The sequence below is a fragment of the Labeo rohita genome, chromosome 14 (assembly GCF_022985175.1).
Source record: "Labeo rohita strain BAU-BD-2019 chromosome 14, IGBB_LRoh.1.0, whole genome shotgun sequence".
NCBI classification, from domain to species: Eukaryota; Metazoa; Chordata; class Actinopteri; order Cypriniformes; family Cyprinidae; genus Labeo; species Labeo rohita.
Window position 1 is genome coordinate 29,648,300 of NC_066882.1, and position 27,783 is coordinate 29,676,082.

The 27,783-nt window shown below is 37.7% G+C and overlaps 1 protein-coding gene across 1 annotated transcript in view; it reads left to right on the plus strand.

Annotated features, from left to right (window-relative positions):
* The window catches only part of fgfrl1a (fibroblast growth factor receptor like 1a), a 64,980-nt gene that overhangs the window by 26,039 nt on the left and 11,158 nt on the right, over positions 1–27,783 (plus strand). Inside the window, exon 3 of the mRNA XM_051127931.1 lies at positions 8,251–8,523. Within this exon, the coding sequence (XP_050983888.1) occupies positions 8,251–8,523 (273 nt within the window). The remainder of the gene's footprint in view (positions 1–8,250; positions 8,524–27,783) is intronic.

Genomic DNA, 27,783 nt, shown 5'->3' on the forward strand with positions numbered 1-27,783 from the left:
AAGGGGAAACTTAGTACTTGAACTAGTGGTGGGCGCCTTGATTTTAGTCTTTGAAGCAGGCTAGTGCTCTGGGAAGATCTCAAACTCAGAAGAACGAGATGGGGAGTGGGTGGGTGTGGGTTGTCAAATTCATGGCGAAAGGCAAAATGTTTCGGTTCGTTCTTAGCAAAAAAAACAAACAAACAAAAAAAAAAAAAAAATGATCAGGTTCCATAGCGAAATAAGAATTAAACAGGGTTCTAGTCTAAACGAATTATAATAATCTTTGCTAATATTCTTGACACTTCAAACTGCTTTGGACTTTGCAGTATCGAATTATGCCTTTACTAAGACCAAAATGCCGGAATATGCTATTCAGCGGTTTGATCGCGCACTATCACTGCAGCCTGTTCATTTGAAAAATAAAACAGTCACCCAAAAGTTACACTAGTCAATTTAAATAGTGTGTGTTACGTGCAGTTCAGCGTGAACACCGGTTCCGTGGCACATTTTTGCTCATCATGATATTTTCCGTCGACGTGCATGAAGTACAAAGCTTACCCAATGCATAATATTTTCGCTTCAAATACATTAAAGAGATATGGAAACATTTGTATTTGTGGCGAGAGAGGTAGTCTACATAAGCCCAACTTTACTTTCAGTTTCGCTTTAAATTTGTTTTGGATTGTTTAGGCAAATGTATTTATTTATTTTTTCATCCTCGTTCGGTTCTGAATATGGTTAAAGTTAAAGGATTTGTTGTGGAGTGAGGGAAATAATGTCGGAACATTATAACATTACGCTGTAGGCCTGTTCATTTCAGAATATAATAAAATGTGACTTATAGGCCTAGCCGCCGTGACCTGTCGGGTTTAATTTTTCCTCTCAAAGACGTACAATTTATGTTAGCATGTTTTTTAAAAAAAACTTAGGCAAACGAAAATAGCTGCTTGATTCGGTTAAATATTCTTACTGTCAGTTTTTACAATAGAATTTAGCTTTGCTTCCCAGATAGTAACAGGGTCTGGGCCAAATCTGGCTTACATTTGGCACTTGTTTTTTATTCACAGTCTTGTATTCATGAAATCAATTACTATCTTTAAAAATGGCAGTAAATTAAAGTGCTGTTTTTGTGCGGTCTGTCATATTTCAGTAGCTATATACAGCAAAACTGCAGGACTTCCATTAGGCTATTTTTTTACGAAGGTGTCAACACTGTAAACTCTGATGGCATGCAATCATTTGACAAACACCCATTCATATATAGATATGTTATTCAATTATATGTATAAATTATTTTATTTAAAAATTTAGTGTTTTCCCTGTTTTATTCATTCAACATTCTGAAACAGGTGCCATTGTTTTAAAAAAAATGTTTTTCAAGAAAGAATTCAACCCCCCCTAACCCCCCAAAATATAAGATAAACCCAGCCCTGTACATTATACTGATTTTTGTTGCCAAATTGGTTTGGAAGAGTGGTTGAATAAACAATTAAACTGGACATTTATGCCTGTATGACTGACAATTTAATTGATCACTGAGAGAGCATTGACTTGATATGATGTTGGTTCAATAGAAAAATGAAAATGTAAAAAATAGCTTAGATGTAGTAAACTACTTTTGCCATGTTGCTGTAGCTTAGCTCACTACATTTCCCAAATAGCTTGCCTAACACTGAGTTCATATTTATTACTTTTACAGTGTCTTTATGAACTTTTTGAAGCTTGAAAATGTTTTTTACATGGACTTTCAATGGATGGACAGAAATGTGAGTGATAACATTACAAAATATCTTCATTTGTGTTCCAAAGAAGAACTGAAATCTTAAGATTTGGATTGACATGTAAACTAACACTTTAACAGGCTTAAAATTTACTTTAATGTATTGGAGGGTTTAAAAACACAGGTGGGTAGTAACAAAGTACAGTACATTTACTACACTACATTTAGTAAATTTTTGGAAAATTTGTACTTTTAAGAGTAGAATTAAAGATTGGTACTTTTACTCTAGTACATTTCTAATGAAAAAACTGTACTTTTGCTTCGTTACACTGGGCAGTGTTCCTCTCGTTACTTCATTTTATGCACTTTGAATGATTTCGGTTTCTAATTTATTCCGGGTAATTTCAGAATGCAGAGAACATAAAACTCTACAGTCAGTTGAAGCCAAATCTGCAAACTCTACTGTTGGCCTGCAATGAGGATTTTTATTAGTTGAACACCATGTGTGCTGTCTGTGAATGATTCAGTCACGTGAAATTTGTGAAAAGAAAGCGTTGATCTCTGCATTTCATTTATAGTAGATTTGCTTTGTTACATTGCATCAAATCCTTTTTTGAGTGTGGGTCTGCAGCGTTGAGCATTATAACCAATCACACACTGTTGAGCTTATGAATGCAATATCCAATCAGAGGTGTTTTGATTCGTGACCACAGAGAACTCCAGAGTTGTACAGTGTGCATGCTCAATGACTAAATTCTGATGAATATGCATTGTCTCATCAGCATAAACAACAAACTGCCATTGCATGACACTGCAGCTTTAAACCTAACTAATGATTTATATGAGTTGAGGTAGTTATAAAATTGGCCTCAAGTATGAAACTCGAGTAGATTTTTCATTAGGTACTTTTTTTACTCTTACTCAAGTAACCATTAGGATTGTTACTTTTACTCTTACTTGAGTAATTCAACATACATATGTAAATTAGTACTTGTACTTTTACTTGAGTACAGGTTTTAGCTATTCTACCCACCTCTGTTTAAAAGTAGAAATGTGAAGCATGAATGTATTTTAAAGTATTAAAATGTATGTAAAAATTATTTTTAAATTTGTCCAAGTCAGCCTTTTGAAGTGGGACTAATTTTTTTTTTTTTTTGAAGTATCTCATGTATGGTTCCATTACATTTTGTTGTTTTTAAAAGCCACATTAGATGTTGTGAATAGAGCTTATTGTATCTGACTTGCAATATTCAACTCCAGAGCTTTTAGTTTTGGGCATGTTCACAGTACATTTCCGGGAATTAGTGGTGGTAAAGAATACGATTAGCAATAAAACAGCCCCCTGTAAGAGGAAGTGAAGGCAGGGTGAGGGTTATCTTACTCTATCATAACCCGCTTCCTGAAGGTGAATACATTGGCACTTGTGAGCTCAGACTTGCTCAAGAAATTATAATCAAACACATTCTTGTGCTCCAAATCACGTCCTGTGCTCCCTGCACGAGGCCAACCAAAATATTATGCCTCAGCGTCTTTCGCACCAAAGGGCCCTATCTAACTGGCTCAAGGACAGCTATCGATTCTTAAGGGAAAGATTTCTTTACGCAAATCGCTGTGGAGAGACTTTTTGGCAGTGAGCTGGAGTTAAAAGAGAGTATATGATGGAATGCTACTTGCACTGGCCTCTTACGGAATCATTTTTTTTTTCCCCGGTCATTAGTCGACATTCCAGACGTGCATGTTGGGATACCTTAAGCCAGCTAGCCGTAAAAGGGAAGGAGGGATATGGAAGACTGCAACTTGCTAAGAGTTCTCTGGTGCACAGGCTGGCCTCCGTATTGTATAGTGCTGCGCTTGACTGCAACAGAAGGGAATGCGTTTATGTTGAATGGAGAAAACAGATTGCCTTTTAAAGAGTTTGACCTGCCGTTCCCCTCATTCAGCCCACAAATTCACTCACACACCCAATATTTACACAGACGCACAGGCTTTTTTAAGACACTGTTGTTTAAATGTGTATTGTTGGTTATTGGAATGCATTTGTTTCATACATTGTAAATACTATTACTCCGTGTTGCTGTTTCTCTTTTCCGAGAGCTAAAAAAATGCTTTCCTCACCCTGCCTATGACTTTTGTGACTTGTGTAGGAGCCGTTGCATTAATCACGGCCGTCTTTGAGCCAAAGGGAGAAAAATTGGAAGGCAAACCAAGCACTGCTTGTGAAAGTTCAGGGCCTTTGTTTTCTTCCACGCACCTCTGATCTGTGAAATGCACAGTGCTGTCAACCAGCGAGAAGGACAGGCCTCGGGACTGACCCGCAAAAATAAGGCCCTGAGCAGGAGGGACATAAATCTGCTCAAAGTGTGGGTGTATGGTTCTCCAAAAGGAGAATGAGATTTCAATCTGTGAAACGGCTCACTAGGAAGGTTTTACTCTGATGAGAAAGCCATTCGAAATGGAGCGGGAGAACAGGACTCCGGCGAGTTCCTGCCTGTGACTAATTTCTTTTTCACACTTTCAAACATCATCCATCAACATGTCAGCTACCCACTGCTGTCTGAGAGACACAGTAGTGTGCTGTAGTCAGGCAGACTTGATACCTGTGCCAGGGACTCCTTCACACTCCCACTGGGCACCACATCATATCAGAGCAGTGTGAAACCAGGCATGAGATACATTTTTCACTAGAAAAGGCCCCTTTGATTCGACATCAAACTGTTTTGCTCTTACAGTTAATGGACAATTGATATCTATCAGCATATAAGATTTTAAAGAATTTTTACTTCTCTCTTCCATACAACAAAAACAATGATTGTGATGGTAGATAGTGCCGAGCTTCAAATAAGGGCATACATAGTGCACTATATTGCAAGTAATACTGATAATCTTCCCAGTGCCACAGCTCTGAAATGTCTGAAATCTGAAAATTGTGCTTAAGAACATTTTTATGCCTTGCAACTTTAAATGATAGATTTTCTGTGATGTATTCTATGTTGTTGTTACAAATTCTGATGATTTGTCACAAAGACAATCCTGTCCAGCTTGTTAACACTGAGGTTTTGTCAAAACTGCCAAAATGGCTTAAATAGTCTTGGAAGTGTCTTTAAAAATTTGTACTAGTATGTAGTAGTTTTGCGTAGTATGCCATTGTTTCCATCAAAAGCATGTTCATTAATTTATGGAGTTAAATTACATTGTTTATACTTTCCAACTTGTTGAACTCTTTTAACAATAAAAATAACTATCAAAGATAAAAATACACTGCTAAAAATGAATTATTCTTTTGTGAAATGCAGAAAAATACTCTATGTACTGCCTGGGGTGATTCTAGGATTGTTATTTTAGGGGGGCTCAGCCCCCAATGAGGGTATAATAATAAAATTATAAATAAAATGAAAAATGTTTGACTAATAGGGGTGGTTTACTAAACTTATTGGAGCATTCCAATTTATTGCTAGATAGGTAATGAATAAGCCAAATACAAGTCTTCCTGATCTCTCACACACACACCTGTTTACTGTAGTTACAAACACAAAATGTTACTGTTTGCACTTCTAGTACAACCCTCCTTCTTTAGCTCAAGTATGCAAACTTCTTTGCCACATGCATTGTAATATGTATTATATTGAAATTTAAATTTTCAAGTGAAAATGGCAACATGATCATTTTATGAAGTATGCGTTCATATGTGTTAAGGGCTTCATTTGGGAGCAATCTTTACAGTAGATGGGGAACCGATTGCTCCCACATGATATTTTGTAAACTGTATTTATGACAAAAGCTGCACAGATGCAGATATTATAACAATCTATCAATAAACTTGTCCTCCGTGGTCGGCGGATTGAAGAACATGCTAAAAGACGGGGAGCCGAGGTGGGGATCACTTGGGTGATCATAAACTCGTATAGCCCCCCAAAAAGTGGCGTTTCAATGCCAATGTGTACTTCCCTGAATAGTTCTCAACTATCCAGCCCACCTAACCTGCACTAGCGGCCTCAGGATGTCTGAAAATGATTTAAAATAAGTTTTAAAATAAGAGAGAGAAAAAAAAAATCTAAATAATAATAATAATAAAAACAAGATATGTACTATTTTTATTTACCTCAACTGACTTTTTTTTTTGTCTTTGAAGAAACACGGTCTTGTATGGTCTTGAAAAGCCAGATTATAGGACAGAACTTAATTTTAAAATGTAAATTTTGATTTCCAGACCTGGAAATATCATGTAAAATTTATATAGTTTTTAAAAGCCATGGGTGTTGTGTAAGTATACATTTTCTAGGTAGCAAACTCTAAAATATTTTATTGCGTAGAAATTATGAGTAAAAAAATTATTTTTAAAAACCTTAAAACTATCCAGTAATCACAAATAATTGGAAAAAAATCTTGAAAAAATAATGTGTTAAAAAGAGTAGAAACAATCAGATCTTAAAACCTCTAAAATACTGAAAAGTAATTATTTTTACTTAAATTATGTTAGTTCCTTGTTTCAGTCTGGACTCTCTGTCTTTCAGCACATTATTTTGGCAAAGGTTTTACACCAGATTCCCTTCCTGATGCGACCCAGCACTGAGATGTCACTAGCTTGTGCAACGCTCACTCCTATTTGCTGTATCCAATCCACCCAACGTGAATGTCTTCGGACTGTGGGGAAAACCCACACTGATCCAGTTGGGTCATGAACCAGGGACCTGCTTGCTGTGAGGCAAAAATGCAACCCAGTGAGCCACATGCCAATCTATGGGCTTTCTAAGTTTCTGTAAAAGTAAAAAAATAAATAAATAAATTGTCATTACAGCAGATATATCAGATCCTGTTAGTCTACATTTTACATAGCTGTGTAGTAATGCCTATTTTTCAATAAACTAGTCAAGCTGAATGAATACAAAAAATGATTTATGTAAATAAGTGTACAAGTATAATAGAGAGTTACCAATGCGGCGAGTTGCAATCTTAAACAACCTTCGGTTACACCGTGTCCACACTATACCTGCTAATTTTGATCTGTTCCTCATATTAACCTGACATATGGCTTCAGACGACTTCATAATGTTTTTTTTCAGGCTCATCCTCTGTCATTCAGAGGATCTCTTTCATCAGAGTAAGGATCTAATTTGTTGAGATGGTTGTGAAAGTGATTAAGTATTGGACGGACGTCTGACAATGAGATAAAACACTCTTTCCTCTTCATTTATCCGAGTGATGGCTGCAATTACAGGCATGATGGGTTTTTTTTTAGAGAAAAGATCTAAAACGTTGTATTCTTCATGCGTATGACTGCATGTGGAAATGTGTTTCTCAATTTTTTTACCACAAGATCTTCTTAAGCCCCATTTTGTGGCAGCTAAATGGATCCAATCTGGCATTAGCCTTACGTAAACAGCTATTAGAGTGACTCACACAGCCTTGAGAGGAGCGAGCACGGACAGTATTTGCAGACACTGACCTTTCTAACCTCGGAGGAGCCACCATCTGAGGAGCACACAAACAATGCAGTCCAGTAGCAGAGTACGCCAGCAAGACATGGCTGGCTGACAGGGGACTGCGGTTACAATTTCCCCACAGACATAAACAGTGACACTATCAATTTCCTGCATTGGGTCTTTTAACGAGAGTAAGCAGGGCTGTGCGTGGGCGGGGGAAGCCTCACTCTGCTCAGCCAGGCCAAGACTCTTGAAAGCTTCATCTGGTCTCTTGAAAAGCAAATGTCTTAGATGAATGCACTAATGCGTTCGTTTTACTTTAGTGCAACAGCCAGTATACAAGACTACTGCATAGTGAACTGTTGAAAACAACTGAGGATTTTTAGAACAGAAAAGCTGTTGAATGAACTGGATTCTACAAAGTGTTGTTCTTTACTATTTTCTCAATCATTTCATGTTAGTGACAGGACAGAGAAGGATTGTGAATTTTGATTTCATGGTCACTTCAAAACTCATCCAGCATCAGTGTAAATAATCGTGCATCACTTTGACACAAGAGGATTTGCTGGTTTGTTTAGATTATAATGTCTTTTGATTTTGAACCTTTTGAACAGTGAATTTTTTTTTTTTTTTTTTTTATTAATTAATTTATTATTATTATTTTGTGTTAAATGAGCCTCTTTTTGACATTGATGTCCTTTCTTCATGCCAAAAACAAAAAGTGCCTCAGTTTTCTATTGTCTGTATCTACTAATTAAGGGACAGTGAATTCTGATAGATTGAGACACTATATATATATACAGAGTATTATGTTCAGTGTGTAAATGTAAATCGTAATATTGTTTATGTTGTGGATATAGGAAATTAATCTCATAAAAATCCTATATGGCATGTGCTTGATTATCCTGCTAACAAAGCTCTTTACCAGTGTCCAGCTCCAGAAGCTAAATCTATACTTTTTCAGCTCATTGTTTTGTTTCATCAGCTAACATTTTTGGTAGTAGCTTCATATACAGAAGGACAATTGAATGACAATTAAATTGACCATGTGTAGAAAAACAGCATGTTCGTGTATTTTCAGACAGCACTCTATAATGACGATTATTATCATCGTCTTGTTCTCTGTAGGTCCTCCACGTGTAGCAGAGAAGGTAGCTCACCGGCAGACCGTCAGAATTGGACGCACCATGAAACTTCAGTGTCCTGTGGAGGGCGATCCACCACCCCTCATCATGTGGACCAAAGATGGACGAAACATCCACAGCGGTTGGATGCGCTTCAGGGTACTTCAGCAAGCCCTCCGCATCAAAGAGGTGGAGGCAGAGGATGCTGGGACATTCATTTGTAAAGCCACCAATGGTTTTGGCAGCGTTAACATTAACTACACTCTCATCGTCATTGGTAAGTTTTACAAAACCTCTCAAAATAATAGCTTATCTTGAAAACAGTAAGGCTTATAGACAAATAATTGCTTGTAAAACTTCTGTCTGTTCATAACACATGTTCTTAACCTTGTTCTAATGTTAATGAATTTAAAGTATTCTAAATGAGTGACCACGTGCTCAGGGTTTTTTGCAGTAATTTGCATAAAACATGCCAAAAAATCTCCCTATCCAAAAGCCTTTTCACACAACCTTTTCTTTACAGTGCTTTGTCACTCTGAGCAAGCATATGATGCTTTCTAAAGGCACACAACAAGATTCTTGAGCAATGCTAAATGTTTTTTTTTTTTTAAGTCAACATTTATGTGATGACAGTCAAGTCAACGTCCACTAGACGCTGATGACATAATTAATGAACATATATGCCTGCACTGCTAATAGGATATCACACAGCTATTGCTCCTATAATAGCATGTTTTTATCAGTTCTTTAAATCTGTAAGAACTATAACGACCCAGACGTTTTAGTTCTTACAGATTTATGCTTGTTCTAAATCAGATACAAAAGCACTGTAAAGATTACATTTATATGAAAGTATTAGTGAGAGAGCAATTGCGTGTGTGAATTAATTCTACCTGGCAGCGTCTCTCCACTAATAGTAAAGCTGTGAGTTTTAATTACTAAGAAATATATGCTAGAACTTTTCAGTTTCTAAGTTGTATTATTGAGAAATCATAGAACAGTGTTAACAACACATTTCCACGATATTGAATGATTCTGTGAGCGTGCAAACATTATAGAAAATGGGAACTTGAAGTCAGCAACGCGCGGCATTCTGGGACTTTTGGACACGGACACTACAGTAGAGACTGGGTAATAGTGGAGATAGATGTTAAAATTTATATTGTACATTTAAAAACGCATTAGAATGGATAACGCTTGCTATGAAATGAACTGCCAAATCTGCTGTCATGACCGGAGTGGAAAACAGTTCTAAAATGAAGCGCAATTTTATGCTTTTCTGCTTGAAACAACACAATGGTGAAAATATAATTTAATTTGTGATGTGGCTCGTTGCAATCACTCTCCTTGTTCATAAAGCAACTGATTTACTGTTCAGCAGCTCTTTGTAAGAAATCGTAGAAATTCTGTAAAAATGATTTGGTATAGTGTTTTTACAATGTAATACACTTTATCCCTTAATGAAATTAGGGCGATATGATGATATGATTAAATACATCAGCGTTTCTCAATTCCAGTCCTCATGTACAGTCGCTCTGCATATTTTGCATGCCTCTCTCATTTAACCTGATGCAGATAACCAGCTAGTTCAAAGAGAGCTCCATGACTGAACTGTTTTCCGATTGACATGGTCCCTACACAATGTTTATTGCTCCCTACTCCCTGAGCAGGGGAAATCAGTTTAAGTTTACTTTACTTAGGAATATTCATTCATGGATTTGCACTACGCCACCACCTGCATCGTCTTCACACAGACAAAACTTACTAGAGAAGTGTGACATAATATACCTCTGTAAATAAATGCAGTTTAAATTCATGTCTTGCACACTTTAATGCTCGTTGAATGGAACATATACACTGTCTTCGAACTGTAATCAGCGTGGAATATTTCCAGTTCACAGGGCATTTACTTTTGAGTAGAATAGACATCTGAGATACACACAAAATGTGCAGAGCAGTGGTTCACTTACATGATCAACTGGCTGAGATCAAGCTATAGTGTGTTTATTTTATCTGGCAGATGTATCAGTGCCACCAAGTTATCAAAACTGCAAAAGAAAAATTAATTCAGTCCTGTGTGTGGTACGATCGAAGTCGACTGTATGATTTCTGTGAGTGTGTATGTGTCATGTTCTCAGGCGCCACATTTATCAACGTACATACGACTTTGAATGTTTCATGAATCACACGTGAACTCTGTTGTAAGTTGATTTGTGTGCCCGGATCTGCGCTCGTTTCTATGTTAGATTGATAAATGAGGCCCAGTATGTCTGTGAATGGATACATTGCTTAATACTGCAAAAACACGTTGTAAATAGAAACGCTTCTCCAGAGCACAAACACAGATACGCACTGGAGTGTTTTCCAAATCTTTTCAGTACACTGTTGAGTGTGTTCATGCTCGCATTTAATTTTGTGTACACACACTCTGTTAGTTAATGAATGAGACTCATTAACCAATCAGAATTTTTTTTAATATATTGTTCTGTTGTGTAACTGGCCAGAGCATTGGATTATTAATGTTGGATTATTATTGTAAAAAAAATTAAATAGACTATACTTTTATCACTCACAGCCTCATTTTTGAATAAAATATGACATCTGTAGCCATGAACAGCAATTTCCTTTGTTGACCAGAAATAAAAATAAATACTCCGTAAAATACTTAATCTACAGCTCTCTGATCATTTTGGTACTTCGATGGCCTTTTCTCAGACTTGTCGTGCAGTAGTTGGACCTTTGTTCTACTGTGTGTAAAGTTTAGAGGGCTGAATGAGCGCGCTGGCAGCTCGCCAAGTTAATCAGGGCCTAATTTGGCTGCGTTCCACATGGTGATCCGTCCGCTTACGTGAGGAGGGGCTCTGGGCCAGTCTTGTGATCTCACCAGCCCCCTTACAGAGTTTCTGAGGACATGAACCCTGCTCCACGTACATTCATCAGAGATGGTACACAGACAAAATAGCAAACCACCGGCATAACTTCTAAATGCCCAGCAGTGTTCACCTCTGCCTTCTGCGTGTAGTCACCTTAAACTTCAAGGATGATAATGTTAACCAATGGGGTAATTTAGGACTGCAAAAGCATCCATCTAAAGCAATGCCAAGTCTAAATGGAGGCCCTGGTGGAGTGCCTCTTTCAGGGTGAGTTTTATATTAGCTGGACTAAGTTAATGATCCTTTTATTTGCCTCTCGGATGAGCTCTATGTAATGCAAGACAATGGAGCCAAATTACAGGAATTGAGAACATCCCCAGCGGTGAATGGACTGTTTGTTTTGTAGCATACAGTGGGTCATTAGTCATCTTGACCCCTGCATGTGCATCTCTTTAAGAGTGGCGGCTGCTTACAGTAAACCTGCTATCTGCTGAAGCATGTGTATCCCAGTCACCCTACTGATAACCACGTAGAAAATCATTTTCTTTGCCCTGTTAATTATTGCATTTCTTGTTGAAGGTCAATGTATAATGTTTGTCGAAGCATGCGTGCTAATTTATAATCTCCTCTGATTTAATATCTGACTGATAAAAGAAACAAACAAAGTGAAGCTGATCTAAATCAAGTCAAGAGGACTTTTCACTACTACACAACATGAAAACACAACAAAATTTTCTGTTCTGCAGTTTGGTAGTAATTCATTGTCAGCCTTGCCAATGAAAGTAAAATTCACTTTGGGCATTCGTATGATTTAATGCAAAATGTAGCCAATCACAAACATGTATTGTATATATTGTCACTCTCCTAATATTATATCCAAGTAATAGTAGTGTGATAGGAGTGTATCATAGTGTAATTAATAAGTAATAATGATAGATTTGTATCAATTTTAATGATATTAATATACATTTATTTCAGATGAGGCCTGGTGGATAGTGTATGCACTTGACATGTTGTATGGTAGATATAAATGTTGTTGTTTTTTTCCTTTTTAAATTTGCACACAAAATTCACACTCAGTCTCACTGCAAGATGGCAAATACCATAAATGCTTTCGAATAATAATAATAATAATAATATATAATAATAATAAAAACATTACACTCTGTCTCAAAGTGACACAAAACAAATAAAATAAAAAAATAAAAAATAAAATAACATTTACGCTTGGCCTTACTGACTTGCAAGATTTCTAACACCAAACAATCCTAGAATAGTTAAGAAAAATTCACACTCAGTTTCAAAGTTACTGGTTAGATATGTTGGATATGTCATGAAAAGTAAGAAAACGTGACGGGAAAGAAATTAATCGTAGCTATTTTAGAATATTCAAGGAATATAAATAATAAATAAATATAATGCATGAAATCTACCCATTCCCTCCCCATTCCAGTTGAAAATCAAGAGTAAACGGCATGAAACATGCGAGGTGAATTGAAGCAGGCAATATGAGAAAAAGAAAACAAGCGTGTATGAAAAGTCTTCTCATAATTAAGCATGAATGAGAAGTTTCTTTGCAGCTGAAGGCAATAAGCGAACCCCTGAACTTTGGGCGGGTAAGGAGGGGGGCAGCAGGGGCAGCTGCCAAGATGACCTCAGTTGAGCAGCTGCACCCACTGTGCTGGGACGGCCATGATGTGCCAGGACGGCTTTGATACACCGCAACCGTCTCCGCCATGCTGTTTAGTCAGGGCCCTTGAACTTGGACTTGTTTGTTAATCCCTCTGCTGGCACATCCCACTTTCAACGTAATTCAAGCCGTGCCAGTGAAGGCCGAGGTGTAGTTTGATAGGTGTCATGTTGTTTTGTAGAGTGTTTTGGAAAGCCTAGATTTTCTTTTATAGTGTGTGAATACAGATATTACAATATTGAAAGTCTTTGTCATGATTCTAAGAAATTTCAACATCCAAATATTTTATCTCTGGACTGGTATAGTGAAATACTTTTATAAGATGTCATAACATCTTATAAAACATCTTTATATGGTGTTCCGTATAGTAAAATAAAGCCATCCACACAGTAAAGTAAATCTATGTTTTCTTTCTGTGGAGTGATGAACTTTAAACTTGGGGATTTAAAGTGATCTGTTCATTTCTCAAGATGTGGTTTCAGTAATTAGTCCAGACCTTTTGAACTTTTTTTTTATTATTATTATTATTATTTGGTATTTGCACTTTTACATTTACTTATAAATATTGACATATTTTTCTTATTATGCATGCCTTTTTACTTTAATTTGGCAAGTCATCTATCTCGGATTGTTTCATTTGATTGTTTCAAGTTTTTGTATGGCACCAAAGCATGTTTCTACACAGAAGCCAAATTGTGTGTTATACAATAGAGAGCTGTTTAAAAAAAAAAAGGGGGTAATATTTTTCATGCTCTCTTAATCTTGAATTTCCGCTTGCTTTGCTTTCCACGGTCCCCTTTCCACTTCACTTGAAACCTCAATTTGAGAACAACATCAACTCACACTAATTCATCCTCCACTTCCAGATCCTGTTCTTTTAGTTCATGGATCTTAACCATAAAAATACTCATTTGGCATGTGCATGCAAAGCATGTTGACTTAAGACAGATCTAAGATCAGATCCTCCCATGTGTACACGTGTGCGCATTTCCACTTAATGTCAGATCTTAAAGTTTTGGAGTTGTAACTGTGGTGTAGTGGTTACTATGTTGAGTCACGGTGCTCTTGTGGTTAAATCTAGTTAGGAACATTTCTGATCTTGTTTTCTTTCATCTGGCCATTGATTTAAGAATTAAACATTTTATTTATTATTTATTTGTATTTATTAATTATTTTACTATGCAGTTGTTAACGTTTAAAATCATTTAAAAAGCACTTGATTTGAGGTATCGTTCATGTCTGTAGCATGTGTGGTGCAGGACGGGTTACGTACCAAATGTAATCACAAAGAGCATTGTGTTGCCATTCCAAATGTAACCGTTATCTTCATCTCAGCCCTTGTATCCTGACATCAGGTCCAGTCATCAGTTATCTTGCCTCTTTTGCGTAGTAGAACAGCATGTGTAGTCAGTTTGTCCTGTGTGGCTCTGTGATCAAATGTCCCTGTGAGGACAGGAGACCTGTGTTGATAGGACTCATTAGTAGCTTTGCCCTTCCTCAAACCAGATGGGAAAGACATTACTGTCCATTTATCATGGGCCACTCTGGCTTTAAGCTGCTCTCTCTTTTTACAGACTCCAAGCATGTTCCGAGTCCGCTGGGTCTGCTATGTTTCTTTTTACTCCCTGGATGCCTACTCCTACTCGTTCACTGCCATCTCCTCTCCTTATTTATTAGTTTTTTTTTTGTTAACATTTGTAGTATTGCACCAGATGCGTCATTGGCAGCGATAATGAGAAGAGAGGTGGCTTTCAGAGCGTCCAGCGGAAGCAAGGAAAAAAAGAACGATTGAAAGAACAGATTTCATATTTTGTTTCAGTTCTCTGTGCCCGATTGTTGTGTTTGTTGGCCCTCACCTGCATAAACTATCGCAAGAAAAACAAAATGATCAAGATTAGATTTACCATCCGTTTGTGATGACAGTGCCGACATGATTGTGGAATTGAGACATGTAGGAAGCTGCTGGGAAGTGCTTCGTGATTTATAGCGATTTGTGTAGTATGCTCGGGCCCTAGAAGCTGCCGTTCAGCCAACATCTGGTAATGATCGCGGTGCAGGAAAACTGGAGCTTGAGATATCTACTGATCTCTAAGCAGGCTTTCCCTCTGGACTTCAAGAGGCCCTATCACGGACAAACTACCATTGGGTGTGTGAAACTCTACTGAAACAGTGTGTACGAAACATCACCATTAACACTCATGTCTTTATTCAGTTATGTCTGCATGTTTTTTTTTTTTAATTAAATTTAGTTGTTATGATTAATGATTAAGAATAAATGCCAATGTGTTCTGATTGCTGCTTGTTTTGTCTATGGGTTCAGGCATCGGTCCATTCTAAGTCTGATCTGGATATCTCAGACTTCAGACCATGAGTCCTCTGTTGTCTGAACCACCAAAATATGGACTATACAAATAAAGGACATAAGAATAAACAAAGTGGCAGTGCTGGCATTTATTTTGCAGGTGTATTATTATCAGTAGAGATAATCATTTTTTATATCTCTGATGACGTGGTATCATATATCTGCATCTCAGGAGGTGATGTTTGTTCTGTTCAGCGACTAAATTCGCCAATGATAAACTACCATTTGAAGATTTGGCATAAGTAAGAACCAAATCAGCATATTAGAATAATTTCTGAAGGATCATGTGACACTAAAGACTGGATTACTGGCTGCTAAAAAATCAGCTTTGCCATCACAGGTTAAATTGAAGCCAGGACTGTTCGGGCAGCCCACAGAGTCAATATTGAAAATATCTATTTTTGTACATTATTATTTCATAGTACACAAGATGACTTTTTAAAATAACCTGTTTTCTGAGCTGTGTAGTCACTGAGCAGAATTATCACTGTAATCTGTGTTCTTCATCCATGAGTTATGACGCAAGTGTCAGATTCCACAGCTGTCTTGAGGATAAATTAAAGAAAACAGATCTGGTTGCATCCTTCATAGAGTCCATCTGAAAGAACTTAATAAATATTGAATGAAATTCAAAGATCCAGAGGGCATGTATCTGGTTTCATCAGTTTAATTGAGAAATCTGTGTCTCATCCTCAAACACCTGTCTCAAAGAACGTAGCTGTTGTAGTTCTCAGCAGCAGGTATCTCCCAGATTAGATTTGCGTGACACTTCAGTAATATCTTGAGTCTCAGTTACTCTACTGAAAAATTTGATTTACCGCTTTGACTGATATATGATTTTTTTTATGGTACTGCTTCCAGATCTTTGTAAAGTAATAGCAAAAATGAATGTCCATCTTATAACTAGGGATGCTGTGTGTGAATTATGAGCAAGGAATTGCTGAAAACATGGGAAGGAAAAGACAGGTTTCAGGAAGTGTTTTCCCATTAATTTTCAAAATATTTTTCAGTGAAGTGTTATAGATCTTAAATCAAACAAAAATCATATACATTACAAGAAGTCAATCGAAGCAAAATAGTAAAAAGAAAAAAAGATACAGGATTTGTGAGGGATGGAATCAGTCTGATGATGATGATAGCATTCCATTCTGTTGGCATCTACAGAAGCACGCACAATAACTGTATAATGTCCCAGCTCATGCTAGTTCTGTGGTTGAAATGGTAACACAAAAAATCAATTTCTCTATGGAGATTCTGAATGGAAGATTTGCTTCCAGAAGCCTGTCGTTACGGTATATATCTGTTATTTCATGGGGGAACCAGGTGCAATCGAAATGAGGAGTGCTATAGAAAGATGGATCATCCCTGCCTACTTTCATGTGCCTCCTATACCAGGGGTTCCCAAATGTTTTTCCCAAATTTTTTTGTCTGCCAAACCCCTTAGGTGTAACCTATACCCCTGTTAGTACCCTGTGAGAAGTTGGTATTTCAATAATTTAATGACAGATTCACGTTCATCATTCCCTCCAGTTTCCTCACAAACAAAGTTTGCGAAACCCTGTTCTAAACTAGTAGAAACTAAGTAGATTTTTCTTGTACTTTGCTAAGCCTGAATAGTCATGTGCCCACTGGCCTCTACAAACCATGACCCGTCCAAGTGACATGCATGGCAAAACAAGGTGGATCAAGCTCTTAGAAGAGCAGCTGGAGTCGAGTTGGAGCCGTACATTCCCTTATACGTCCCCAATGCTGTTTCTTCAAGATGAAAAACAGGCTTTGTTGTAATAGCAGTCATGGTTCAAAGGAGGGAGAGAATGAAAAATAGTGGCTTATAAAAACATAGAGGAAAGAAAAATCTGCTGTTCAAATTTCAAGTCTGTGAATTTACAACAAAGATACAGATTGAGTTACACGTCTGGTTTATTACAATGTGAAACATCTCTTTCTTTGATCATGGTTTATAGGATGTGTTTATCATAACCAAACATTGGTGACCTTTCAAACCATTAAAAAAAAAATCAGAGGAAGAGATTATCTTGTTATTTGCCTACAAAAGAACCTTATCCAAAAACATTGATACATACTTATCCACAATAATTGAGCTTGCGTCAGAATTTCTTTCAAAGTGAGATAAATTTGATGTTGAGCCCTCAATTCTCTTTATAGTCACAGCAACACCGCAAGTCAAGCAAATCCTCCTCTTTCTCATTGTTTGTGAACAATTCCTCCGGAAATAGGGCTCAGGAAATGAAGATGCCATTTAAAACATACGATTATGAAAACATGGCGCCTGTCCCATTGCAGGTGGGGGTGAGCTTTAGTTTCAAAGGCAGTGGTGGAGGGAGACACTCAAAGAGCCGGAAAAGGAAAAACACAAACAAAACTTTGAAGCAGTCAGGCCGGTTGAATGCACGAGGCCTGGGATTACATTCCCCCACTCCCCCCTCCCCCCACCCCGCACAGCCTGCACAGGCGTTCTGCATCGCTTCACCTTCTGTGGAAGACAAACAGCAGAAAGAGAAAGAGGAGGTGCATTCCAATCTGCAGGGTTAAGAATTTGTGAGACGCACCTCAGATAGTTGTGCCAAATATATGAGTCACTTAAGAGAGATGATGGGAGTCAGAGATGAGGAATCTCAGATGAAGAGGAACCATGGATGAATAATAAATAATGATGAGTCAAATGAGTTTTGCAACATTTTTGCGACATGATTTAAAAGCATGCTGAATATATTGTTCTTAAATCATTCCGTAATGATGGTGCTTCTATGATGTATCAGTTCAGTAATAAAAAAATTAGTGCATCAGTTACATAAAATAATAACTGATAATGATAACTACTGTATTACCTCAATCCGTTCAGGTTACACACATGGTCTAGGTGGCAAAAGCAAAATTGAGGAGACAAATGCACTTTAATTAAAGAATGTTTACACTGCCTAGTTCAATTTACTTACAGTGGTTTTCTTCTCAAACTGTGATTTATTATAGAATATTTGGAATATAGAATATCTGGTATAGAATATATACCAAAAATGCGCTATGTGCTGTGTGCTTTTTTTTCTTTTTAAAGTCCTTTTTTTTCTTTTTAATTGAGATCATCTGAGAGCTGAATAAATAAGCTTTCCATTGATGTATAGTTTGTTAATATTTGGCCGAGATACAACTGTGTGAAATCTGGAATCTCAGTTCAAATAAATCAAAATATTGAGAAAATCGCCTTCAAAGTTGTCCAAATGAAGTTCAAAAATATTCAAAAATAGTACGGTAGGAAATTTATGAAATATCTTCACGGAACATGATCTTTGGGGTCTTATTATGCTCTTTTACAAAGTCTTGATTTTGTTTTGGGGGTGTACTAACATGCTTTCATGCTTGGTGGTTCGAAAAACGCATTATTTTTAACATAATGTACATTATTACAATACATTTCTCCCAGCCTGGCACATAAGGCTCGATTAGTTCTGGGTTTAGTTCTTTTTCCTTCCGAAAAACGAAATGTGTTGTGATTGGTTAGCTGTCCCACTGCGTTGCGATTAGCGAACAGCTTAGATGGTATTTCAGTTCTGCCAGTTCTGAAATACCATCTGCAAGCTAGATTAAAGTGATTCTTACATTTTAAATATGGATATATTTCTTACAAAAACACATCGATTCGCTACAGGAGGCCTATATTAACCCCCCGGAGCCGTGTGAGGCACTTTTTATTATGGATGGATGCATATTATTCGACTTGTTTTGGACTGATGAGGAGAAACACCCATCTATGCCATTCTAAAGCTTGGGAGTGCCAGGATAAATTTTAATGTAACTCCATTGCTTTCGTCTGAAGGAAGGAAGTCATATATACCTAGGATGCATGGAGGGTGAGTAAATAATACACTACAGTAGTGTTGGGTCCTATCATCATCCTGCGAAATTGCCAATACATGATATTATTGGGCTAATGTATTTTATTATTTACATACCTAGTTTCATTGCCCGAAATCAGCTCCAGCATAAGGCTAAAAGCAGCGTGCTTTTGCTACAAATATACCCTTGCTACTTAAGACTGGTTTTGTAGTCCAGGGTATATGATTGTATATGATTGTAATCATATAGTTAATTCTGTGACCCAGCTTGTTTGAAATACAGTCATTATTCTCATGTGTATGACAGGCAGTTTATTATTAATTTTATATGCAAATTCAACATCTGTTTGATGCTTTGTTGAAATTATATTAATCTTTTATTTTATTTTTTTATTGAATAAATAATAAATGTACATCAACTTTTTATCCAAATTTAAATTTTTGAGACTGAATATAAAGCCTTGTTTTGTTTGTTTGTTTGCCTTTTGTCAGCATTCAGTATGCTGAGACCATACTGTAAAGTAAAGAATCAATTTTTTGAAACATTGTCAAAGCAAATATTTAAATCCAAAGTGCTAAATAAATAAGAGCATGTGTAAGGCAAATTAAGTTTTGTAAGTGTAAAAATGAAACATTTCAAATGCCTGTTTTGGGTTGTTTAGTGTTTCTTGTCGTGCTGTTTGGAATAAAGCTTCCTGGTAGTTAGAGGGCCTATTAATTTGTAGCGCTTTGTAGATCCCTCATCGCTGAAATGGCAGGCTTTTTGTAACCCCCTGGAGTTATCTGGAAGCACCACTAGGAGTTGAACTGTAATGTGAGGTTTAGGCCCCAGTACTTCATTTTGCCTGGCTTCATAAGCCGATTACGTGTCATTTTGCTTTAATAGATTCCTCATACACCTCTTTCACTTCTTGTGCGGTGGAGAGAAAGACGAAAGCCTGTACACTACATGCCTCATCGGCTGGATGCTGGTCCTTTCATGGTGTGAATGGGGTTTGAGCTCTTTGTTGTTTTTTCTGGGCTGTTGTTCTGGTCCACTGCAGCCCGCGGAGGCATTTAAGTGCCGAAACGGCCACACTGGCACCCCAACACTACAACCAAAAAGCCTGGCAAGTTTAGCACTGAGGAGCAACTCCAACCCCCATTCCTGCTTTACTGTCTCGAATGCACGATTGCAAACTCTCTTTCTGCACAATTGGAAAGATGAGTTGTGATGTGAATGGGGCCTCTTGAACATAGAGCTTCTATACGTTGAGCCAAAGCCCGACCATTCTCACGGATCTCAAAACCATGTCATCTTTAACCTAGGACACTTGAAAATGCAGGACAAGAGAGGAGAGCGACAACAAGAGAATGAGGTTCAGAAGACCTGAAAAGGAACGGGCATTTGTCCCTGATTAGCACCAAAGTAAGGGAGGACATTTTTGCTGTGAAAAGAAAGCTTATAGCTCATTATAAGCTGGCTGGATTAGGCTTGTTCCTCCATTGTTCCCAGAGAAGGAACCAAAGGTCTGTCACAGAGGGAGGTGCCTCACTCCTTTTGAGCCTTGTGTCTGCACACCTATCCAGAGTTTCCACTCTTTTAAAGATCCATAATAGCTTTTTCTTTCCTCTGTGGTTGGTAGCTAGTGTAGTGGAAGAATCCTCTCTCATTAGACGTAGCCTTTATTCGTCTGCCTGTAGGCTTTTGTAAGTCCAGCCACTGAACGCTGGGCCTGGCCTCCGTAGTTGTGCAACCTGTAAGAAATGAAACAAGTAGAGTGAAGCCAGAGAGAATAGATGCACCAATTAGTTTAGATGTGTTTGAGGAGAGGGTACAGCGTCTGTAGACAAGTCCCTTTGAAGTCTTCACAATCTTTTGTTGTGTCTGTTCCACTCTTCCATTGGAGTGCCCTGCTTTTTGGTATTGTTTTGTTCATTGTATGTTTGTCCCTTTAGAAATATCCTAATGATGCTTTTGCTTTGATTATGAAGTAGAACTTGAATACTTTTTGGAGCATCTAGTTACTTTGCATTGCTGCTCCTGTGAAGTACTTGTTTCAACTGTATTAGCTGTGTTTCTATGCAGCTTAAGAGCAACTTAATTCTGTACAATGTAATTATCATAATACCCAAACATATTTTGGTATAAATGTGGTAATTAACTACAGTACACTCTGCTATGTACTCCACTTTGCAGTGAGCCCATTAATTCCCCTTAGCTGGCGCAAGGCAAAGATGTAATATTAAATTTGTCATCTGTGCTCTTGGGCATTCAGTTCTGCTGCCAGTATTATTTTGAGCCAATCACCTGAGCCATAAATGTCATGTGACTCACTCTGGAGCTGCAAGAAAATAAAGTCATGACAATTCTTAAATGTCTACTGGCACACAGCACCAAACGCCTCACTAGTGACTATCCTGAGCTGACAGGGAAAAATATTGAAATTAAAATACCATTTCACACTTTCAAAATCCTTAAAAAAGAATCTTGGCAAACAGGCTTTAGGGGAACTTATTTATAAGAAAGCAAATTAGAGGCTAATTTTTAAGGATTTTGAATTGAGAATTTTGAGAATTTAGATTTTCCTGTTAGTCAGGGTGTTTTGCAAAAAGTTTACATCAGCATAATTGAGATTATTTTAAGGAATAACACAATGGCTTGGTTTGGAAGAATAGCATCTGTAAATAAACTAAAACGAAATAATATTTTAAGGATGGAAGGTAAAATTGTGGGACCCAACCAAAATTCAAAAGATCAATTAAGCAAAGACACAACTCACCCAAATGATTATGCCTTTAAATTATTACTATCTGGTCATTGTTATAAGACACCAAGTAAATCAATATGTAAACAAATATTTGTATCATGGATCTTTTGAACAATTATGGATTTTTTGTAATGGTTGTAACATGTAAAATATCTTTTTGTGTGTATGATGTGGAAGTGTATGTTTTGTTGGTATTGTATGTACAGTGAGACCAAATACCAATTTTCAGCAAAGGCTGGACAATAAAGTTGAACTAACTGAGTTTTGTTGAGAAGCCAAAACCTTAAGCCTTTGGCTTTAATGTTGATACATCTTTAAAAAAATCAGTTTTAAAGTCATATTTAAACATTTAAATCAATCAAACCCATCACTGATGTTAGCAACCTGAAACTGACGCCTGCAGTGCGTTTGATGAATGACCGTAATTAAGTTTGGATGAAAAGTAGTTTTTCACACTGTTTTTGTTTCGAGTCCATAACCAACGCACCAACAGTTTATTCAAAGGATTCCTTAAATGTGTTAACAAAAAGAGACTTGTGTAGTTAAATTTACCATTCATGGCATGAAGCCAGTGCCGCCAATATTTCCCTCCTTTTTTTTTTCTTTTTTTTTTTTTGAAGGTGTGCTTTGATGTGGTCTCACATCCGTCACTATATTGTGTTCAGTCTAAATGTGCTGGATCTCACAGTACAAGTCTGCAAACAGCTCGAGAAAGGGAGAGAAGAGGGGCTGAAAAAAGTCTATGGACATGTGTTGTTGATAGGGAGAAACTCAACAGTTTTAGCACCATATCTTTATCTGTCAGCCCCTCCTGACAGCCTCAAAGGTGAAGAGGTGTTGCTGCAGTCTAACACTGAAAGTATGTGTTGATTGACAACATCAAGCAATACTATTTCTGGCATTTTTACATGCTTGAAACAGCATTTTAAAGTTTGCACATTTGCTTCAATTTTTTTATTGGAGGCATAAATGTATTTACACTATAGATCTTGCTTTCCAAGAGCCTGCAGGCAGAAGTGCCTTATGAATTACAGTAGATAAAATGAAATCAGGAGATGGAGTGATTACCTAAATACGATTCCAAAACTTTTGTGTACCTTGGGCCTGTATAGCATAGTATTACCACTAAGAGCAGATTCAGCCATTTTCCTGGAAACAGATAAAACGGCCTTGTACTTTTCCATTTTTTCTTTGCTTTATCAGTGAAATGCAGTTTGTTTCCAAGCATCTTTTACAGTGTGCACAGTTTCCTGTTTACTTGATTTTAATTTAGCCGGCGAGTAACTGGCGCTCCACGCCTTGCTCCTTTAAGGGCCTTTTTTATTCCAAAATAATTTGGGCAGAACAGAGGCCAGTTCACAGTGCAGGGGAGGAGGTGTCGGTTTCAAAGGGAGCACCGCACGATCAATATGTGAGATATGTTAATTCGGTAAAGCTCCATCCTGTCCTTGATGTTTGCTAGAGTTACAGGCAGGCAGCTGGGACGCCGATGGTGGACAGTGGAAGCGGGATCCTGTGCCAACCCCCTGCAAACATACTGCGAATCATCTTCAGCGTCGTCCATACAGACTTGTTTTCGTCTTGACAGCTCAGCATGGAGAGAAGCCATTAAGCTGCTTTCAACCTGGCACTGTGAAGAATAGATGCCAGCTTGTCCCTGTCATTTCAAAGGGATGTTTTATAGATGTGTTTTAGAGTTACACAGCCGCTTTCTAAAGTTTCTTAAGTACTTTAGTTCCCCTGCTAAATTAGTGTACAAACACCAGAGCTTTGGACTCAAGATGGGATGTGTTTATCTCTCCCAGCATGCCACAGTGGAGGCTTTCTTGTCGCTAAAAGCTTCTGTAAGGGGTAACACAATGAATGCTTCTTTGAATGGGCTGTGCTGTGGGCGTAGGGTTGTCTTAGCTAGTCCTCCTACAGCCCATGCCGTGACGATCCCACATATTTCAAGATCAGCAGTCCATCCATGCCGATAAAAAGCTGGAAATTCTTTCATATTTCGTGACATATAAATGAAGTGTGAACATGATATAAAGCAGACGCTGAATGCAGACATGAGGGGAATGTGCCGTCCAACTGGTGCGACTGGCAAAGACTGAATCAGTTACTACTGATACACCGAAGCACAGACCACAATCAACATTTATAATTTTTTCCCAGGGGAGAAAAAAAGGTCATTTTGAAGTAGAGGAGAGAGATATATAGCTGGAATGCAGTGCACTTGACATTCAGTTTCAAACATGATTGAACCAAAGGTGATTTTTATCATCTGCATATTGACTTTTTTTTTTTTAATTGACTCTGAAATTGACATTTTTGCACAACCACTGATTAAAATAATATTTTAGAGATTAATTTAGAAAATTTAGTCCATTTTATGTCCTAAATCATCACAATCAAGTTTTAAGTAAGAACAGGAATTGGCTCGTTTTTGAGCTGTGTGTGTTCTCCCACCCCACACCACAGACTGTAAGGCAGGTCTCTCTTTATTCTATCACAGGTGGCCACAGTTACCACTGAGGCCACCAATCATATGCCATCAAACCCTCTGTTGTTACAAGCCGCTTTTGAGCTCTGCACACATTTAGAGTTTCAACAAAGATGTACATCTTGACACTAGACACACACAGAAATGGAGGTTCCAGTTTGCTCTTGACATTGTGAAGTAATCATGGGAATGGGGCTGTATTTGGGGTCAGGGTCCTTTAATGTGGAAAGTGTGGAAGATTTGTTAGCTCAGACCTTGGTTCCCAAACATTCTCTCATTTGCTTAAATGTTTTGACTTGCCAGATCTGTTGGTGTTTCCTTCATAGTGTTCTACTTCAGTGTTTGCACAGCTATATTTCTTTAAATGCAAAGAATCATGTATAATGCCAAAGTGTGTTTGACAATGTATGAATTACTCATGACAGTTCCACAGTTTTCTTGTTGTTTTAAAGTGTGTTGTAAAGTACTGAAGTAACTTCAGTAGTATGCTTAAGTTTTATTTTGGGTAAATTTGTACTTTAGTGACTTTACATTTTCAAGGAAAAAAACAGTCTGCACTTGTTTAAAATAAATTTCAGAGGCATTTCAAATTTCATCTTTCCTCAAACACTCGTGTGCGCACACACACATCTTTTTTCCAAATTTAATTTTAGAGTTTGTGTAATTTTGTACCAAACATAGTATCAAAACTTTAAGTACAGTTTCTCTCTTTTTTTACACCACTGTTACTAAAAGCACACCAGAAGGTTTTATGGATTCAGTGAACAGAGATTGTTCTGATATTTATATTTGTAATGTATATTTAATACAACATTTTGCCCAGGTAGGACACCAGCCAGGTATTCCTTGACTCCTTCTTTTCATAATGTGAATTCAGCTGGTATTCATAAAAGCCCTGAGGGTCGACACAGTCGTAGCCAGAGTCTTCGCTTTTCCTTCTGTTCTGCTCCGGTAATCCTTAAAAGAGAAACGGAAACACTTAATGCAGGGTCAGTCCTCAGCTCCAGGAAAGAAGGCCTCTCTAAATCTGCCTGGGTCTCCACAGCTGAAGAGCGGATTCGGGAGTGGAATTGTTAGGGATTGTGCCAAAGCAGGAATGACTGTAGGTGATCAGGCTGACTCAGAAGTTGACGTTATGGAGCAGGTCAACGTTGAAGCCGCTGGAGCAAATTGGAGAGTGATCTCAACAGTCCTTTGTGCCTTCTGGAAACACTCCATGCTGCTATATAATTTTTTTACAACATTTTAGAATAGCTATATGTGGCCAGTGAAATCAAATAATAGTTGGATTGTTTAATATAAAAAAGAGTAATATAAAAAAATTTAATGTATGTCAATTTATATTAAGTTTTTGGTTATACTTCATTTTAAAGTGCCCTTATTATGGATTATGAAAGGTTCATATTTTGGTTTTGGGAGTCCCCAACAACAGGTTGACATGCATGCATGGTCGAAAAACACTTTCATTGTCTTACAATATGCATTTATTTTTTTTTACCATTTTTTCTTAATGACTCCCAAACGATTCGATCAAAGAATCATTTGTCCAAACCCCTACTTTGTGTGACGCTATCTACGGTGATTGGTTCGATGACCCAGACTGTTGTGATTGGTCTACTGCATTTCGGAAACGGAACACCCATCACCATTATTCTAGCCTACATCTCGGTGGTAAACACCCAAACAGCCATGGTATGCGTTAGCCCAATGCAGAAAAGTATTGATAAAGCACTGCATTTTGTACACCAACGTATTGCTCTATTCTTTATCATAACTCTTAAGTAATATCAGCGACAAACATTCACTATTCAATGACATTTCTAGACAATTGCGTGCAAACACATATTGCTGTTAGAGACCTACAAGCTGCATGGAGCGACCACAAACACAACTAAATACGTATTTTGCATGCTACAGAGTAGATGAGAGCAACAGTTTTTAAAAGGATTACTCCACTTGGTGCTTTCCAGCTCAAGATATGTCAAGAGTATGTCGAAAAACTCCCATCTCATTTTCTCCTCCAACTTCAAAATCGTCCTACATCGCTGTTTTAAGGATAAACACTCGATCAATATTTCTGCAGCGATGGATGATTTTGAAGTTGGAGGAGAAAATGAGTTGGATGTTTTTCGACATATCCTGACTGTACCCTAACAGATTTACCCTCACAGTGCAGAGCACAGCGTCTTCTCCACAGGAATCCACTATGGTGTTTGAGGGAGGGGGGTTCAAGTTTTCCCGGGTCTGCACACGCAAAAAGTGGGCGGACAATATGCTAATGTTTCAAGTTGACGTCAACTTGAAACAGCTTAAGATTCGTTTTAAAAACGACTCGTTTTCATGACTCGGAATCGACTCTTTCTTTTGAAGGACAATAACTCTATACTTGGAGCACTTTCAGATTTAAAACTTTACAGGAATTTAAGGCATGCTTGTTCAGTGTAATTATAGAAAATGATGCCTTAGCGGCTCCAACATTGACCTGCTCCATAACGTCAACATCTGATATTATGCCATAAAGATGTTCAGAACTAATTTTACAGTACAGTAATTGTATCAAGCAAATAAACATTAAATTTTGATTTCATGATGTCTGTTGCGTAAATGCTACGACCATCATACGGCCATCTACGAAAACATGAACATCAGTCCATGATGTTAGAATGTAAAAATTAACATGGAGCTAATGTTGGCGGAATTCAAAGGGTTCACTCATATAAAAACAGCGACATTTAGGCCAGGTCACAGTTTTTCGTATTGTGAAATATCCACAAGCATGGTTTTTCTGTTCCCAAATATGCAGTGGCCAAAAGATACATTGGTGCGATCAAACATAAATATGCTCGGCAGGCAGTTAATCTGTCAACTTCTTAGTGTTATTCATTCTCGGGTTAGTCTGTAGTCAGTAATGTAGTAACGTCTCTGCTGTGACCACGGCCCATAAATTTTCACAGTTTAGAGCTGGCTGTTAATATAGAGCTGTGTAGCAGTAGAGTTGGTAATGGTTTCCATAAGCCAGTGCTGGAATTCAGTAAATCAAAGCCAAGGTAACAGCTAACAGCTAGAGCCCCATATTGTCTCTCCTGTCGAGGTTTCACTCATGAGGATTGTCTCCAAACCGTCTCCAGTTTCATAGCCGACTTCACCATAGCTGTAGAGGATGACAGCATAATTAGCATGTTGTGTTCAGAAACACTGTTTTGCTTTGAGCGAAGGTGGTTGCTTCACTTCCAGAAAAACATGAGGCAATTGTTCAACTTCATCGATGTAACCATTTTGACAGCACTGGAGGTCATAAGCAGAACATTCAAGTGCAGTAAATCTTGGACACCAGAGGGTTTTTGCTGCCCCTGACGGACGTGGCACAGCCAAGTTGGACTTTTATGCTTAGCAAGGGACCAGTGGCCTTAGCCAAAATCTACAGAAACTCCTAAGCCCTGCCAGGGAGCAAAAGAGGGTACCTGGTCCGCAACCTCACCAACGAACATTACAAGAAGAAGACCACAAAGCTGGTAAAAAC